At 40.5% G+C, this 14,962-nt stretch overlaps 1 protein-coding gene across 1 annotated transcript in view; it reads right to left on the bottom strand.

The window, feature by feature from the left end:
• The window catches only part of SOS1 (SOS Ras/Rac guanine nucleotide exchange factor 1), a 70,160-nt gene that overhangs the window by 31,532 nt on the left and 23,666 nt on the right, over nucleotides 1-14,962 (bottom strand). Inside the window, exons 8-10 of the mRNA XM_054985145.1 lie at nucleotides 14,853-14,951; nucleotides 7,298-7,425; nucleotides 5,983-6,638 (exon numbers count right to left, since the gene is read on the bottom strand). Coding sequence (XP_054841120.1) covers nucleotides 5,983-6,638; nucleotides 7,298-7,425; nucleotides 14,853-14,951 — 883 coding nt within the window. The remainder of the gene's footprint in view (nucleotides 1-5,982; nucleotides 6,639-7,297; nucleotides 7,426-14,852; nucleotides 14,952-14,962) is intronic.

Raw genomic sequence — 14,962 nt, 5'->3', positions numbered from 1 at the left:
TTTTGCGCCACCAAAAGCTGGCTGTTCTGAAACACCTTTCTAATTTAATTGCAATTGGCATAAATATAGGTGATTAAGAGCATCCCTACATATCAGATGGAATGAATCAAGACGGTGCATCATTTCTTTTCTGTTAGACCCCATGCTTACTGGTTCCTACAGTAAGGGAACTCTCTACATACAAGGCAGAGGGTTGACACGTGGGGGAATGTGGTGGCAGAATGGACTTCACTGCTTCAGAGTACAGAGAATCATGGGGGATCCCATCTAGAGATACAAAATTTCCGAAAATTTTAAAGCCATGGGGGAAAAAACCACCTCTCTTTAAAAAAAATGGAAACTTTGTGGGAAGTTGAAATATATGCAATACTTACTGTCCTATGAAACCTAAACTAATTCTACTACTTTAGCAACGTAAAAGATATTCTTTATAACTTACTTAGTATAGAAAATTGCAATATTTGTCATATTTATGGAATTTAAAGTTAAATTTTAACTTTAAATGGCCATTTTCCCGCCGCTCTGAGCAACGGCCGGCCAGGAGTTCCCAGCCGGCCAGCTAAGCCCAGTCCTGGTTTAAATGGACATCCCCCCTGCCACGTGGAGCAGCGGAGAAATGTCCATTTAAACTGTGGGTGGGACTTGGATGGCCAGCCAAGCCCAAGCCCAGTTAAAATGGACATTTCCCCCCACTTGGAGTGGCAGGGAAATGGCCATTTAAACAGGGGGGGAGGGTTGGCTGGTCGGGAACTTGTTGGGGATCTCCCTGACAAAAGCAGCTGATTCAGGGGCACAGAAACGGGCATTTAAACCCCCACCAGCTTGGATTAGCTGCTTGTTGGGGAGATCCCCAACATGCAGCTGATCTGGGGGTTTAAATGCCCCTTTCCCAGCTGCTGTGAAGCGGCATGGAAAGGGGCATTTAAACCCCATGAACTGTGAACTGGTTTGCAAACTGGGGTAAGTTCGTGAAACACAACGAACCGCATGGCTTTTTTTTCCCGGTTCGTGCCCACCTCTTGTCACACCTTCTAGGTGCAGAAATGCATCTGGATTTAAGAGCTGTATACATTTATGACATGCCCACTTTGTCTTGAAACACATTTCACTAATTCTAAAAGAGAAAATATTTCATAGGAATTTTTTCAACACTCTCCAAAATTAACAAAAAAAGGTCCTGGAAAAGAGAAATATATCCCCACTAAATTTTTCAATTTTCCCCCAAGACACATCTCTAATCTCATTTTAGAATACTCTCAGATGTTAAAAATTCCCTGCAAATCGAAAGCAAGCATAGCAAGCAAAAAGAGGAGGCAGAATCTTTTTCCATACTGGGCTAATTTTCAACTTGCAGGGAGTTGTTAGAGTGTGGGAGCATTCGAAGCTAGAAACGCCTACCTGCAATCAGAGGTGATTCAGTGTATTCTATCACTTCAGCCTCCTCCCATCTGATTCTCCTACATGTATGAACCAGCGTTCGTTTCTTGTTGCTCCCCAAGTACTTACTAGTGTGCTGGGTACAAAAAAAACTATTAACTCACACTGTTTGATGAACCATAATGGGTTGTTGTACTTTAAATCCTAGCACATGCAAGATTGTAAAGCTTCATACTTAAAAAGAAACAGGTTCCTTTTGCGCTTGTCTCAAGAATTCTTGGATATACTCTATTTATTTATTTATGTATTTATTTACAGTCTGCCTTTCTTGCTGAGATTCAAGGCGGATTACACAGGCTGAAACAGTCAATAAACAATACAATAGACTACGGATTGCAGAAATTTGAAAACAAGAATAATTCTAAATACAGAAATGAAATATTACTGAAATTAAACATAAGTAATTTGACATGACATTAAATGACACAGAAACTCTCAGTAGAGTAGACTTTAAAGCACCCACAAAAAGGGCATTTTATTACTGTAGTCTAAAGTATCTTGTAGCAGATCCAAAATTTACAGGATCTGTAGAATGGGACATATGAAATGGAGCTTACATGATCTTAGGCATGCATCCCTCCCCCTTGGCTCCTGCAACATCTCAACAACTAACTGCTTGTACCAAGACTGTGTTTATGCAGGTGTTTTCAAATGTTTATAACTCAGCCAAATCAGAACAGATGGCTCATGAAATCTTAAAAAGTACTTCTAAGGGGAAATCTTCTTGCTGAAAACAAGCTTCCTGTTCCCGCCCATTTATGTGAAGTACTTCTTTAAAAAAAATCATATTTATTCTTAGCACTAGATTTTTCTCGTAACTGCAGTTATGATACAGGCCTTATGTTTACATTTAGGGACTGGCAAAACTTGTATTTAATCTTATAAAAAATACAACCAACAATTTTGAAATTTTTGCAGACATCATCCTGCAAAAGAAAAAACCTGTACTTTGTTATCTGAAAGAGAAAGGCCAGCTCAGTACTACTCAGTACTACTAGTACTTCTGTTAGAAACCAACTCTGTAGCATGTCTTTGAGTGAAAACAAAGTCCTCTCTGTGATCTGCAGCAGAAGTCAAGGCAGTGATATGGAACCTCAAACCTTTCTATCTCCCAAAGCTTTAAAGAAGATAAAAACAGTTGCCAATTTATTTGCAGTGGCCTTGGTTGTTGGAGAATGTTGTAGATTTGTTGCAAATTCACCTATCATCTGATGGGTTGTTTGGTTTTTATCATTTTTATTTTGTGAGCTGCCTCAGACAGGTTCCTGGAAAGGTGGCATAAAAATGTTCTAAATAAAAAACATGGTATTTCATGAAGACAACACTGCCACTCAACTAATCTCCACAATCTTTACTTGGCACTGCTGCCATAATCTGCAATTATTTATCCATTAGGTCTAGGAGGAAAATAAACAATTTTTTTGCAAATCTGGTTAAATCTAGCTTTCCCAAATCAAATCAGAGAATCCAGAATGTGATCCTGGAACCTGGATCCAACCCCCCAGATAAATCCAGGAAATGTGGTTTCAACCTCAGGCTGGCTCCTTCCTGGGCTTTTCTCATTTTTTTCCAAGGGAGGGAAGGGGGTAAAGATGCAGAGACAGGAGGGAGTGAGTGGCCAATCCATGCAGCAGCTCTCCTTGTTTGCTTGGCTTCTGTGAGTTACACTGGTTCAGTTGGGCTACGTTGCAACAGTGGCTCTTTCTTCAGTTTGGTTTGGGGGGGATTCTCTGTTTTGACATGATTCTCTGTTTTGACACTGGTCCCCCTGATTCACTTTGGTTCTGAGGAGAGTCCATCTGTTCCCTTGCTTTAGCTTGGTTCTCTTGGGCTTCCTCTTGCATTTGGGAGTATGCCTTTGGCTACTGGCAGTCTTGCCCCTCTGTGTTCTGCCTGAGAGCCTACTTGAAAATGTTTTCCGCACAGGAAATAATGGAGTGGCTGGGGGCACCTTCTTGAGCGGCCCATAGAATTAGAGACCAGGGTCCAATCTTCCTGGGGGGTGTCTTTAGAGGATAATCATGAGTAGGTTCCCTGCTAATTTGGTGGTGTTTGCTTGAAAAATACCACCCCCAGCCCTCCAGATAGTTTTCCTCATAGGGAATAATGGTTGAATAAATCTGGGATTCTCTGATCTGTCTTACACAGATCAGAGACTCTTTCCTGGATTTTTTTGAGATCCTTGAAACCTGGATTCAGATTTTTTTGGATGCCCACTCCTTATCAGGCCTCACCATGTAATTTACAGTAACCTCCAAAGACCATTGCTTAAGCTGTATAGTAATACAGCTAAGACCTCAAAGCCTAGAAAACAATCTTATACACTCTCATAAGCACCATCACCAATTCAGCACATTAAACATTTACACTATCCCTCCACGAAATGGTGAATTCATACTGCAAATATGGGAGGTAAGTAAACAGGAGCACAAAAAATTACTTTTTCTGAACATGCAAAATGGGATTGCTCCTATGAAAAGCATACGAATTCAATCAGTAGCCCGTTTCAATATCCAAAGAAACCCAAATGGCCAGTTGGGGCACTGAATTAGTGGTGCTCTCCCCCACCTTGAACCCAACTGAAGCAGCATGGGAAAAGGGTGCTGGGGCAGCAGCAAAATGTTCTTAGTCACTCTACCCATCAATAGGTGTAGCATGCCACACTTAGGTGACAATAAATCTGAAGATCCATTTGTGCTTCTAGATGTCAGCAAGAAGTTTATCAAATATATTTTAAACTGAACATAGTTCTTGTAAAATAGCTATGCTGTACTATGTTGCTGTTAATCAGTCAGCATGAAAGAATTAAGCAGATGCACGCTAAAAGCCTTGTTCTTTACTTCAGTTATATGATATAGAATTTGAGCTATGGAGCAGATGTAACTGCTCAGAGATTATTCCTCTAACTGCAACTTAAATGTCTATAAGGTTAAGGATCTCTAAGCCTATCATTATAAGGATTTTACAAGATGCCACTTGGAATTGAGGCACTGCAATTATCTGCACCTATGTAGAAATATGAAGTTCTAGGGGAAAAGAGAACTTTCCCCCAATTTTCCAGAAGAAAAATTGGGAAATTTTGGAGAGCACTGAAAAAAAATTCTAATAAATGAAGCATTTTAAGGCAAATTTTTACTTAAAATGTGTAATATGACAATGAGCAGTTTTAGGATAATGACAAGTGGGAGAAGCATCAGAACTTACAGGGAGCATCCATGTCTCCTCCACCACTAATTCCTCTTTCCTTTCCCGGAAGCCCCCATAGCCTCTCCCCTTTCTCTGCTTCCTTCCTTCCTTCTTTCCTTCCCACCCACCTATCTTTCAACTGACCTTCCCATCTCCAGCTATATTTATAATTTACTTCATATATACACCACTTTCACAACGGGGACCCAAAGCAGCTAACATCATTCTGCTCTTCTCCATTTTATTCTCACAACATTGCGAAGTAGGTTAGGCTGAGAGTGCACAACCAGTTCAGTCATCCAGTGAGTTTCCATGGCAGATTGGGGATTTCAATCTGGGTCTCCCAGATCCTAGCCTGATATTCTATCCAGTACAACACAGTGGCTTTTGCAAGGTGGTTGCTTTTGAATAGTAACAAGCAGTCAGATCTGGATGAACCATGGAATTTGTGTGGTAGTAAGTCATCTGGTGGTTGCTGCCAGGCCTGGCCCCTATGAGTTTTCCTCAAAGGTCAAAACAGCCCTAGAAAGAGCCATGCTTCCTCCTATTGCCTTGTACTGACAGAAACCAAGGCTTCAACTAGCAATACTATTGTGGTTGCCTAGCAATGGTCATAGAGAACATTTGTTTCTTAAAGATACATCTGCTGCTTCTATTATTTTGTGGGGTGTTAACTCCCACCCCTTGTTTTAGATATCAGATTTTAATGCAAACCTGGGGCTTTCCTCAAGTTTGTAGAGAGATCTCTTGTCTGTCCATGGCTCCAATCTCTGGATTTAAGTATAATGATAATATATTATTGAAGAGTTCAGGGGTTTCAATATTACCAAGTTTAACTTGATATACAACTATGCTGGTAGTCCTACATATTGTGACCATATGAGAGTTTCAACAACACTCTTTTTACTACAGAATTTACTTTCAATATTCAATTTTTATTTTTTCCTATTTCGCATATGGCAAAAATTGAGATACACATGCTAAAGCGGCATAGGGTTCAGAAGTTTGCAACTCTCTCTCAAGTACTGGATATATACTGCAATTTTTCCTACAGAAAACTAAGATAAATAATACTTTTAATTCCAAAAATATGCCACGCAGTATAATTTTATATGCTAGCTAAATTATAATTGATGCATCCTATCTTGTTAAATCAATAAAATAAGTTTAGAGAAGTGATAGTTGTTGCATATATTCCAATTTTCCCCCAAATTTCTACATCCCTCTCCCCAATTTTCTTCTCATTGCTTTACCTCTATCACTTTGCTTCTCTGGGTATACGGAACACACAAAACGGGTAAAACAAAGTTAATTTTAAAAAGAAAAGGGAACAGACACATTTTAAAGATCTTCTCTTACCTGCATACATGTGGTACGTAAGTCTTTCAATGAGTTTAACAACAGTTCCTGCCTTGATAATAGGAATTCCAGATTTGGGCTGCATATTCTCTTCAAAAACAATATTCTCTTCCGAATCAGGTTCTGCAAATCTATAAAGTTCAGGGCTTGGAAATCTCATCTGTTCTTCCTTCTCTTCCTGTAACATTGTTGCATCTAACATGCGCTCCAGAGTGCTTCTGTATTGCAAAGAGATCAAGGCTGCCATCCAGTTGTTTTTCTCTTCAGCTGATTTAGCAGCAAAAATAACACTGTTCTCATCTTTTAAAATGATTTCAAATGCATGCTTGTACTCATTAGTGTCATCTTTGTCGTTGATCTGTACCTTTCGCATGAAAAACTTTTCTTTCAGACGATATTCTGCATTGCTAGCGCCAGGCAGTCTAGGTTGGCCGTGATTTGACTTACAACAAATCATCAGACCATCAAAGAGAAATATATGTCTCTCATGCTTTGCACCAACACGTGTGAGTGTCCCCTCCATTATAAATTCATTGCAGCACTGTCCAATGTCTTTACCCTCCCAACCATCAATGTTCTTCTGGATTTCATTCATTTTCTTGATTGCTAGTTGTTTCCCCTTCATTTGCTGACTATAAAATCGGCACGCAGATTCACTTTGGAAAAGGGCAAAAATACATTAGTTTATACTATAATAAATATGCATACCAACAGAAGGATAAACTAATTAATGTTACTCTGCTAAGTGTTTCTCTAGAAGTATTTGATAGTATCTAAACAACAAAAATTACAAGAATCCTATGGGCTCACCTTTGTTAAATACAGAAATTCAGAATACTGAATGGTTGTACTTAATTTATAAAATATAGCATTTCAATCAGCCAAAAAGCTTTGCACTGTAATCAACTGGCAACTAGCCATATTACTCAATAGACACTGTAAACAACAAAACAATTTTTAAAAGTGACACCACAATACTGACTACACTATAAATTCACATGAAATCTGTTATGCATTTTAAGTTACACTACAAGGAAGTTTAGTTTCTGTAACTGCCAGTGAAAATATGTTTTTCTTTCAGCTTACCAGTGAGTTCTCAAGATGCTTTCACTAGATGTATATGCAAGGACACATACACATAGGAGAGGTTTAAAACAATAGCTATCTGTGTTATGATGTCACTTCCTCTGAAAAAATAGGCTTACCACAAACTACTTTGTTCATTGTTTACTGAAAGAGGAAACTGGAAAGCTTGGATTTATAACAGGGCAATTCAGAACTAAAAGCAGGAGGGGAAAAATGGAAGTGTGTTTACCTAAGCCTTCTTTTTGCAAGACTTTTTGAACATATCCTTTCCATACTACTCTGAAGATTAAGCAGGGCTGTAATTGCTTGCTTCAAACACTCTTTGTCTTCTTCATCTTCACTTTTTTCTTCTAATTGCTATGAAATCAACAAGAAAAGCTTAAATTCATATATAAACTTTATAGATTAGGTTCTATACCTCAATCATAGTTTAGTAATGTAACAGACTAGAGAATAACCCGGTGAAAGCAATCTAAAACCAGAAGACCATGAGAAACCTGTTAAAAAATTCACATCTCTTAAAAGGACTCAGATAGTGCCAAGACAGAGGCTGCCAACTCCATACATTGCAGCTCATTAATGCTATAGTGATAGTGTAAAGAAAAGAGATTAAATAAGACAGGCAATCGTGTATAGAAGATTGCAATCTTGTGTTGTGTAGATTTAGGAAGAAGTCTAACTGAAAGGTTAACTATCCAATTTCTACCAAAATTTTTATCTTTTGTATGAAAGCAGATTGTTCTTAGATACACTTCTGCCACATACCATACTCCTGCATGACAAAGCAGAGTGTTAGACGGACTGCTGAGACCAAGGTGAGCAATGGGCAATTCTCTTTCTCTCTGCTTAACTTTTCTCCTAGGGATACAATCCAGAGCAGCAGTTCAGATGTGCATGGCAGGAAGTATGAATACATCCTACCACAACACGAGAAGCTTGTCCAGTGGGAGCTTTTGATTCAAGCTCTGATCACAATCACTGAGATACAATTGTACCTCTGAGCTCTCTCAGTACTTCAATATGCTCATTTTGAAAGTACAAATGCTGGCAGTGTATGGCCTATCCTTTTAAGTAGTTTAGGCATTTCATATAGCTGGTAATTCAAGTTTTCCCAATTAATTATTCACAAGATATTTATATCCTGCTTTTCATTTTTAAATGTTTTAAAACAGTGAAATCATTAACTGAAAAATACTTAAAACCACAGAATATAATAAATGCAAAAATAATAAATAAAAATAAAATCAACTACGATAAATCCAAACAAATTAAGACAATAGCAACAGCAACACTTAAAACTGAAGAAGCAGTTAAGTCAATAGGAAGCAGAATCATCCCTCATCAGATGCTCCAGTGAATAAAAATGCTATTTCATAGCAACTAAAGGTCTCTAAAGCTGGCACTAAGTAAGCATTTCTGGAGAGGGTATTCCACAGCCCATGGTGTCACCAGAGAAAGGCTTGATTTCCGGTCACTATTTGCACAATCTCTGAAAACAAAAGCACTGACAGGAGGATTTCTGAGGATCATTTTTGTCTCTAAACCACACATTTTTCTTGGTTGCTCCTTTACACTTCTTTCTTTCTTTCTTTCTTTCTTTCTTTCTTTCTTTCTTTCTTTCTTTCTTTCTTTCTTTCTTTCTTTCTTTCTTTCTTTCTTTCTTTCTTTCTTTCTTTCTTTCTTTCATAAGCTCCCTTCCTCAGCAGTATTCCCACTAACCCATCTGGTATTTGAACACCTGCCCTTCTAGTCACAATCTAATGCCTTGTTTGCTGTGTTTTAGGCATCAGATAAAATCCTTTCTCCCTCTGAGGCAGACGACATCTTTGGGTGTTTCCCACTGTCCATTTGGGGAGGCAGGAAGTTAAAACCTCTTCCTCTTCCTTAGTAGGTGGGATCACCCTCTTCGCCTTCCAGTTCTTTTCCTGCTGTTCGGAGACCAGGACATCAGGATGATCTTTGCTTGTTGTTCTCCAGAAGCAGTTGGATTAGTCTGTCCCACAGACAGTTCCTCCACTTCTGTGTTGGAAATGACTATTTTTAGTTCCAGGCAATGCCCTTCGGACTTTCTACTGCCCCAAGAGTCCACTAAACTCCTGGTGGTCCTCGTTGTCAGACTCCAGGAAATGGGTTTCCATCTTCATCCTTACCTGGATGATCTGCTGATAAGGGCGGATACCAGAGAGTCTTCGATTCAGAACACAAACTTCATAAAGAAGTTTCTAGAGAAACATGGCTTCTTAATCAACATGAAGAAGTGTTCTCTACTACGATCTGAGACTAGAGCACCTGGGACTCATTATAGACACCATGAAGGGGTGCTTCTTCCTGCTCAAAGAGAAGTCTCTCAAAACCAAGAGTCTAGTGTCAACTGTCATCAGACAATGCTATTCCAGTCTCATGGAACTGTCCAAGCTCTTGGGCCTGCTGGTAGCAAATGCAGAGGCCATCTACTGGGGTCGCTTTCACGTCAAACCACTGCAGTCCTTACTCAGACTCCTCCAACTTCAAATAGCGTGGAGGCAAATCATCAGGATATACGTTCCTCCGTCAGTCAAAGACGGTCTACGTTGGTGGTCTATCGAACTCAATCTCCAACAGGGGAAAAGTTTCCTTTCACCACAGCCACTTCAGATTTATACGGACGCAAGCCTATTGGGTTAGGGAGCCACATTGAACGGGTCCCCGGCCCAGGGACAATGGTCCAAGAAGGAAAGACAACTTCCAATAAATGTGCTAGAAATACGGGCCATCTTCCTAGCACTGACTTATTTCAGAAAACAGGTCTTCTGACGTCATGTCCTGATTCGCACGGACAATGTAGCAGCCAAATCCTACATCAACAAACAAGGGGAGACCAGCTCCTCCAGACTACAACAGGAGTCACACAGGCATCTCAGCTGGGCAGAGAGCCACCTCCTGTCCATCCAAGCTGAACATGTCAGGGGCGTCCTCAATGTCCAAGCCGACTGGCTGAGTCGACAATGTGAAGGGAATGGTCCCTTCACAGAAGAGTCTTCCTTCTCCTCGTAGACCACTTCGGAACCCCGGAAGTGGATCTGTTTGCCACTCACCTGAACCACCAGGTTCTATGGTTCTTTACGAGATTCTTCCATCCGAGGGTGGAAGGCACCGATGTGCTGACATTGCTGTGGCCACCAGGGCTTCTATACGCCTTTCCACCTCTTCCAACTATCCCCAGGCTACTCAGGAAGATACAAGACCAGAAGGCAGAGATGGTCTTAGTAGCACCATGGTGGCCCAAGAGACCATGGTTCTCAACGCTACAATCGATGTCCATCAAGCAGTGCCTTTGTCTACCAGGTCAACCGGACCTCTTACATCAGGGACCAATATGGCATCCACGCCCCGATTGGCTGGCCTTGGCAGGCTGGTGACTGAGCGGCAGAATCTTCAATTGAGAGGGTACTCATCTGAAATTGACACATTAGTCTCTAGAAAGAAGTCGACTATCAAGATATACGATGTTACCTAGAAGGCCTTTACCAGATGGTGCAGACATAAGAACATAGATCCGCTAGAACCGTCTCTCAGGAACATCCTAGGTTTTCTCCAAGGGGGTCTGGATAGAGGACGCAAACCAGTCACCCTAAGGAAGCAGATATCAGCTATCGGGTCAATCATCCTTACAATGGAGTGGGAACCCCTAGCCAGTCACCCGCACATTCAACGATTCCTGCGTGGAGCTTCCTTGCTGAATCCTCTGGCGATCCATCACTTTCCTATATGGCGGCTCCATGTGGTCCTGTCAGCCCTCACCAAGGCCCTGTTCGAACCGCTGCGATCGGTGTCCTTAAGATGGTTGAGGCTCAAGGTAATCTTCCTCATCGTGATGTCAGCGCGATGTGTCTTAGAACTGGGTACCCTTTCCATTCATTCGGACCTGTGCATCTTCCACAAGGATAAGGTCGTGTTGAGAACGGACCCGGTCTTCTTACCTAAGGTATACTCTAGATTCCACAGGGCCCAGGAGATCGTCTTGCCTTCCTTTTGCCCGGATCCGAGACACCCTAAAGAATGAAACTGGCATACGTTAGACGTGAGGAGAGCTTTAAAAGCCTACCTTGTCAGAACAGGGGATTCATTAGACAGACGTACTACTCATCAACGTTTCCCCTCCACGGATCGGCCAGCGCATGTCATTTTCAGCTATTGCTTATTCCATCACCACATGCATTAGAGAAGCATACAAGACTCAGAAATTCGCAGTACCCTCGGGAGTTACTGCCCATTCGGCACGGAGTGCTGCGACTAATGTAGCTCTCCGTAGGAATGCGTCGGTGGAAGACATATGTTGAGTGGCCATGTGGTCGTTGCTATCTTCCTTCATTAAGCACTACCATTTGCATACCTACGCTTCTTTGGACGCGGCGTTTGGCAGAAGAGTGCTTCAGCACGTAGTACCAGATGAAGATCTTAACCCGCTCGAGCCATAGAAAACTGCTTTGGAAGCTCCCAAAGATGTCCTCCGCCTCAGAGGGAGAACGGCCCCTTGGACACTTATTGTGAAGGGTCCTTCTCCTCTGAGGTCAGGAGGACATCTTGCCCTCCCTAGATTTTCACTACTAATTCTTCTGCCTGATCCTTCTGTCTATTGGTTTTCTGATTAACCTTCTGTGTTGTCGTTCCTTTGTTTGTTACAGTTGGGAACAGTTTATAGTTGCAGATATAGTTCTAGATTTTTTCATTGTATGAGTGATGACACTGCTTTTGGGAGTCACCCAAACTGGAAGGCGAAGACAGTGATCCCACCTACTAAGGAAGAGGAAGATGTTTTAACTTCCTGCCTCCCCAAATGGACGGTGGGAAACACCCCAAAATGTCCTCCTGACATCAAAGGAGAAGGACCCTTCACGGTAGCTGTCCAAGGGGCCGTATTATTTGCCCAAACATTCTGTTAATTACTTTGTAGCCCTTTGCTTGTTTTAATGCTTAGAATGTTAATTACTGCCTCCTGATGAACTGGTTTTTATGTTGCTGGCTATAATTTTGTGTCCTTTTGTGCCAAAACTACTTTTACATAATCTTTTAGCGTATTCTGTAGTCATTTTATTGGTTAAAATCATTTTATGGGATTTCTATTCTGATTTTTTCTAATTGTAAGCCATTTCAAACATCTTTAAACAGTAATAAATCCCATTTTGGCACCAGACTTGCTGGGTAGCCTTGGGATAAGCCATGTCATGACTCAGAATCCCTCAAACATAGAAATCATTATACTGATCTACCTTAGAATGATGCTGTAAAGATTACTGAGAATATGTATGTAACAGTGTAAATGCTCAACTTTGCTAATAGTGGAGCCCCTTCCCGTAGCATGTGGTCTTCTGCCTATGGCAAAGTAGGTGATTAGAAGAACCTGAGTCTCCCAGATCCTAGTTCTGACAACTACTACACCACACTAGCTTATGCTGGGTGGCTGGTGCTGAATGGTAGTAATTAGATAGTGCTGGGTTAGTCATGCAAGTTAGGTGGTAGCAAGTTGTCCAATGGTTGCTGTCAGGCCTGGCCTCAGTAAGACTTCATTCATAGCTTCGATGGGCAATACTGTTGTGGCTGCCTTGCAATGGCCACTGAGAACATTTGTTTCTTAAAGCTACAGATACTGCTTCTATTATTTGAATATTTTAAGAACACCCATTTTTAAAAAAGATTTCAGGTTTTTCTGCAAGACTGGGGCTTTCCCCCTGGTTTGTAGGAAGATCTGTCTTGTCTGACCATGACTTCAGTCTCTGGATTTAAGTATCCACGGATTTGGTCATGGTGTGAATTAGATATAATGATAACTATATACCTAAAAATATAAGTAACAAACATTTTAAAAACAACAATTAAAAATCTATCATATAACATGAGAAGCAGTATTCATGTTACAATAGAACCAGGAACACACAGTGGAGAACTTGAGGTAGATGCGTGTCTTTAAAAGATGGGAGACAGCTGTGGATCGCACAGCCTGTTTCTGTGGTATGTATGTGCTGGGAAAACTCCAGGAGCCATCTTACATATCATCAGACAGAAGCAGCTATAAAAACTACATTTTAATACATTATTTCTACAGCAGGACTTTCTTAAATCAGTGGTATTATATGCTGTATACTACCACCATCTAATGTTTAAGTAGGGTAACTGCAAAAGCTCAGGTAGCATAGTGTAGGAACCAGTAATCAGAAAGACCCCCGTTTGAATCTATGCTCTCCCATGCATTCACTAAAACTGCAATACTTATGCCTTTTCACAGAGTTGTATCAAGATGTTACATACGCTATTCAGCAATACTCTGCCACTCTCAAATGGACATAAATCTGACATGAAAAATCAGAGCACTCAAAAAACAGTGGGTGAACATTTTAACTGTCCAGGCATTCCACTGCTGACATAAAAGTGGCAGAACTCAAACAGAGAAGCTCCAAATGAGATTGTGACATGAGATTGCTGAACCACAGTCTATTCACAAATTCAAGACAATGGATTCCCCCCTCTCTGGATTCTTATCTCACTACCAATGCAAACTTTCGGCATTTCATATCCCTAAGCATTTCTCCTCTGCTCTAATCAAGCCATCTTATACTTTTGCATTCTGACTCCTTTCTTTGCAAAATCCCTCCCACTGTCTGACTGGGATATGAAGGCTCAGAGATCTCAATTCCTACTTGTATCTGATGAAGGGAGCTCTGACTTTTAAAAGCTTAAACCCTGGAAATCTTGTTGGTTTTTAAAATGCTACTGGACTCAAATCTTGTAGTTCTACAGGAAAGACACTATCATATCCGCAATATGGGAATAATACTAACTTGCTTATAAGGCTGCTATATGGATTACAAGTTAATATCTTAAGAACCTTTAATACTTTATACAAATGCAAAATAGTATTATAAACTGAAATAAGTAAATAAAATGAATATGGTCTGTACTAAGAATTAAGGAAGTATAGGTTTTGATTCACTGACCCATCAGCGGGTCACATGTGGGCAAAAGGGATTTTTGCTATGTTCCCTGCCCAAAATTTTCTGGACCCCCCCCCAAATTAACTGCTGGGGTTGCAGGACCCATGTGAATTAACAGCCACATCAACTGGGGCTATTGCACTGAGATAGGGGAGGAGGCAAAATTGCCCCTTCTCCCTTTTCATATACACAAGATAAAAGCTATGAAAAACTGTAGGGAAGTTTTTATTTACACTGGTAGTCCATTGCCCACTTAGATTACAATTTATTTACATCATTTATAATCCGCCTTTCTTGCTGAGACTCAAGGCAGATTACACAGTAGGAGTACACAGTCCATTTCAAGGATATTTCAATAAAAAATGGAATGGGTATACAAACGTAAATTTGCAAAGACTTAAACCAGCAGAAATACAATACACAGAGTTGAAGAAATGCTGAACAGGGCATTAACAGTTCTAAGACTGAAATACTGAACAATATAGAACTATACAACTACTCAGTAGGATCATATGTAAAGCAACAGATAGTACATAGTAGCACACAGTAAAGTCTATGGTCTTTCTATTGTTAGTGATGCATCTCTTTGAAACCACTACCTTACAGAACAGCCCTCCTATCTGAGCAAAAAGCCCTCTTGAATAATTAAGCTTTGCATAGCTTGCAGAAAGCCAGGAGAGTGGGAGCTTTCCTGATCTCTTCAGGTAGGCTATTCCATAAGGTGGGTGCTACCACAGAGAACTGACGTGTAATTAAAAATTAAAATGTTAAAATAAATTATCTATTTCAATAATATAAAATAAATATTTTTCTTACCTTTAAAAGTTCAAAATAGTGAAGGCAATGGTAAACAGGAACTAGAAGCAGCCTGGGTAAAACATACTGAACAGCTTCCTTAAAACCATCTCCTATTGACTGGAAACAAA

This window comes from Eublepharis macularius, chromosome 1 (genome assembly GCF_028583425.1).
Source record: "Eublepharis macularius isolate TG4126 chromosome 1, MPM_Emac_v1.0, whole genome shotgun sequence".
Taxonomy (NCBI): domain Eukaryota; kingdom Metazoa; phylum Chordata; class Lepidosauria; order Squamata; family Eublepharidae; genus Eublepharis; species Eublepharis macularius.
The sequence above is the reverse complement of the archived record's forward strand: the minus strand, read 5'-3'. Positions and strand labels throughout refer to the sequence as shown.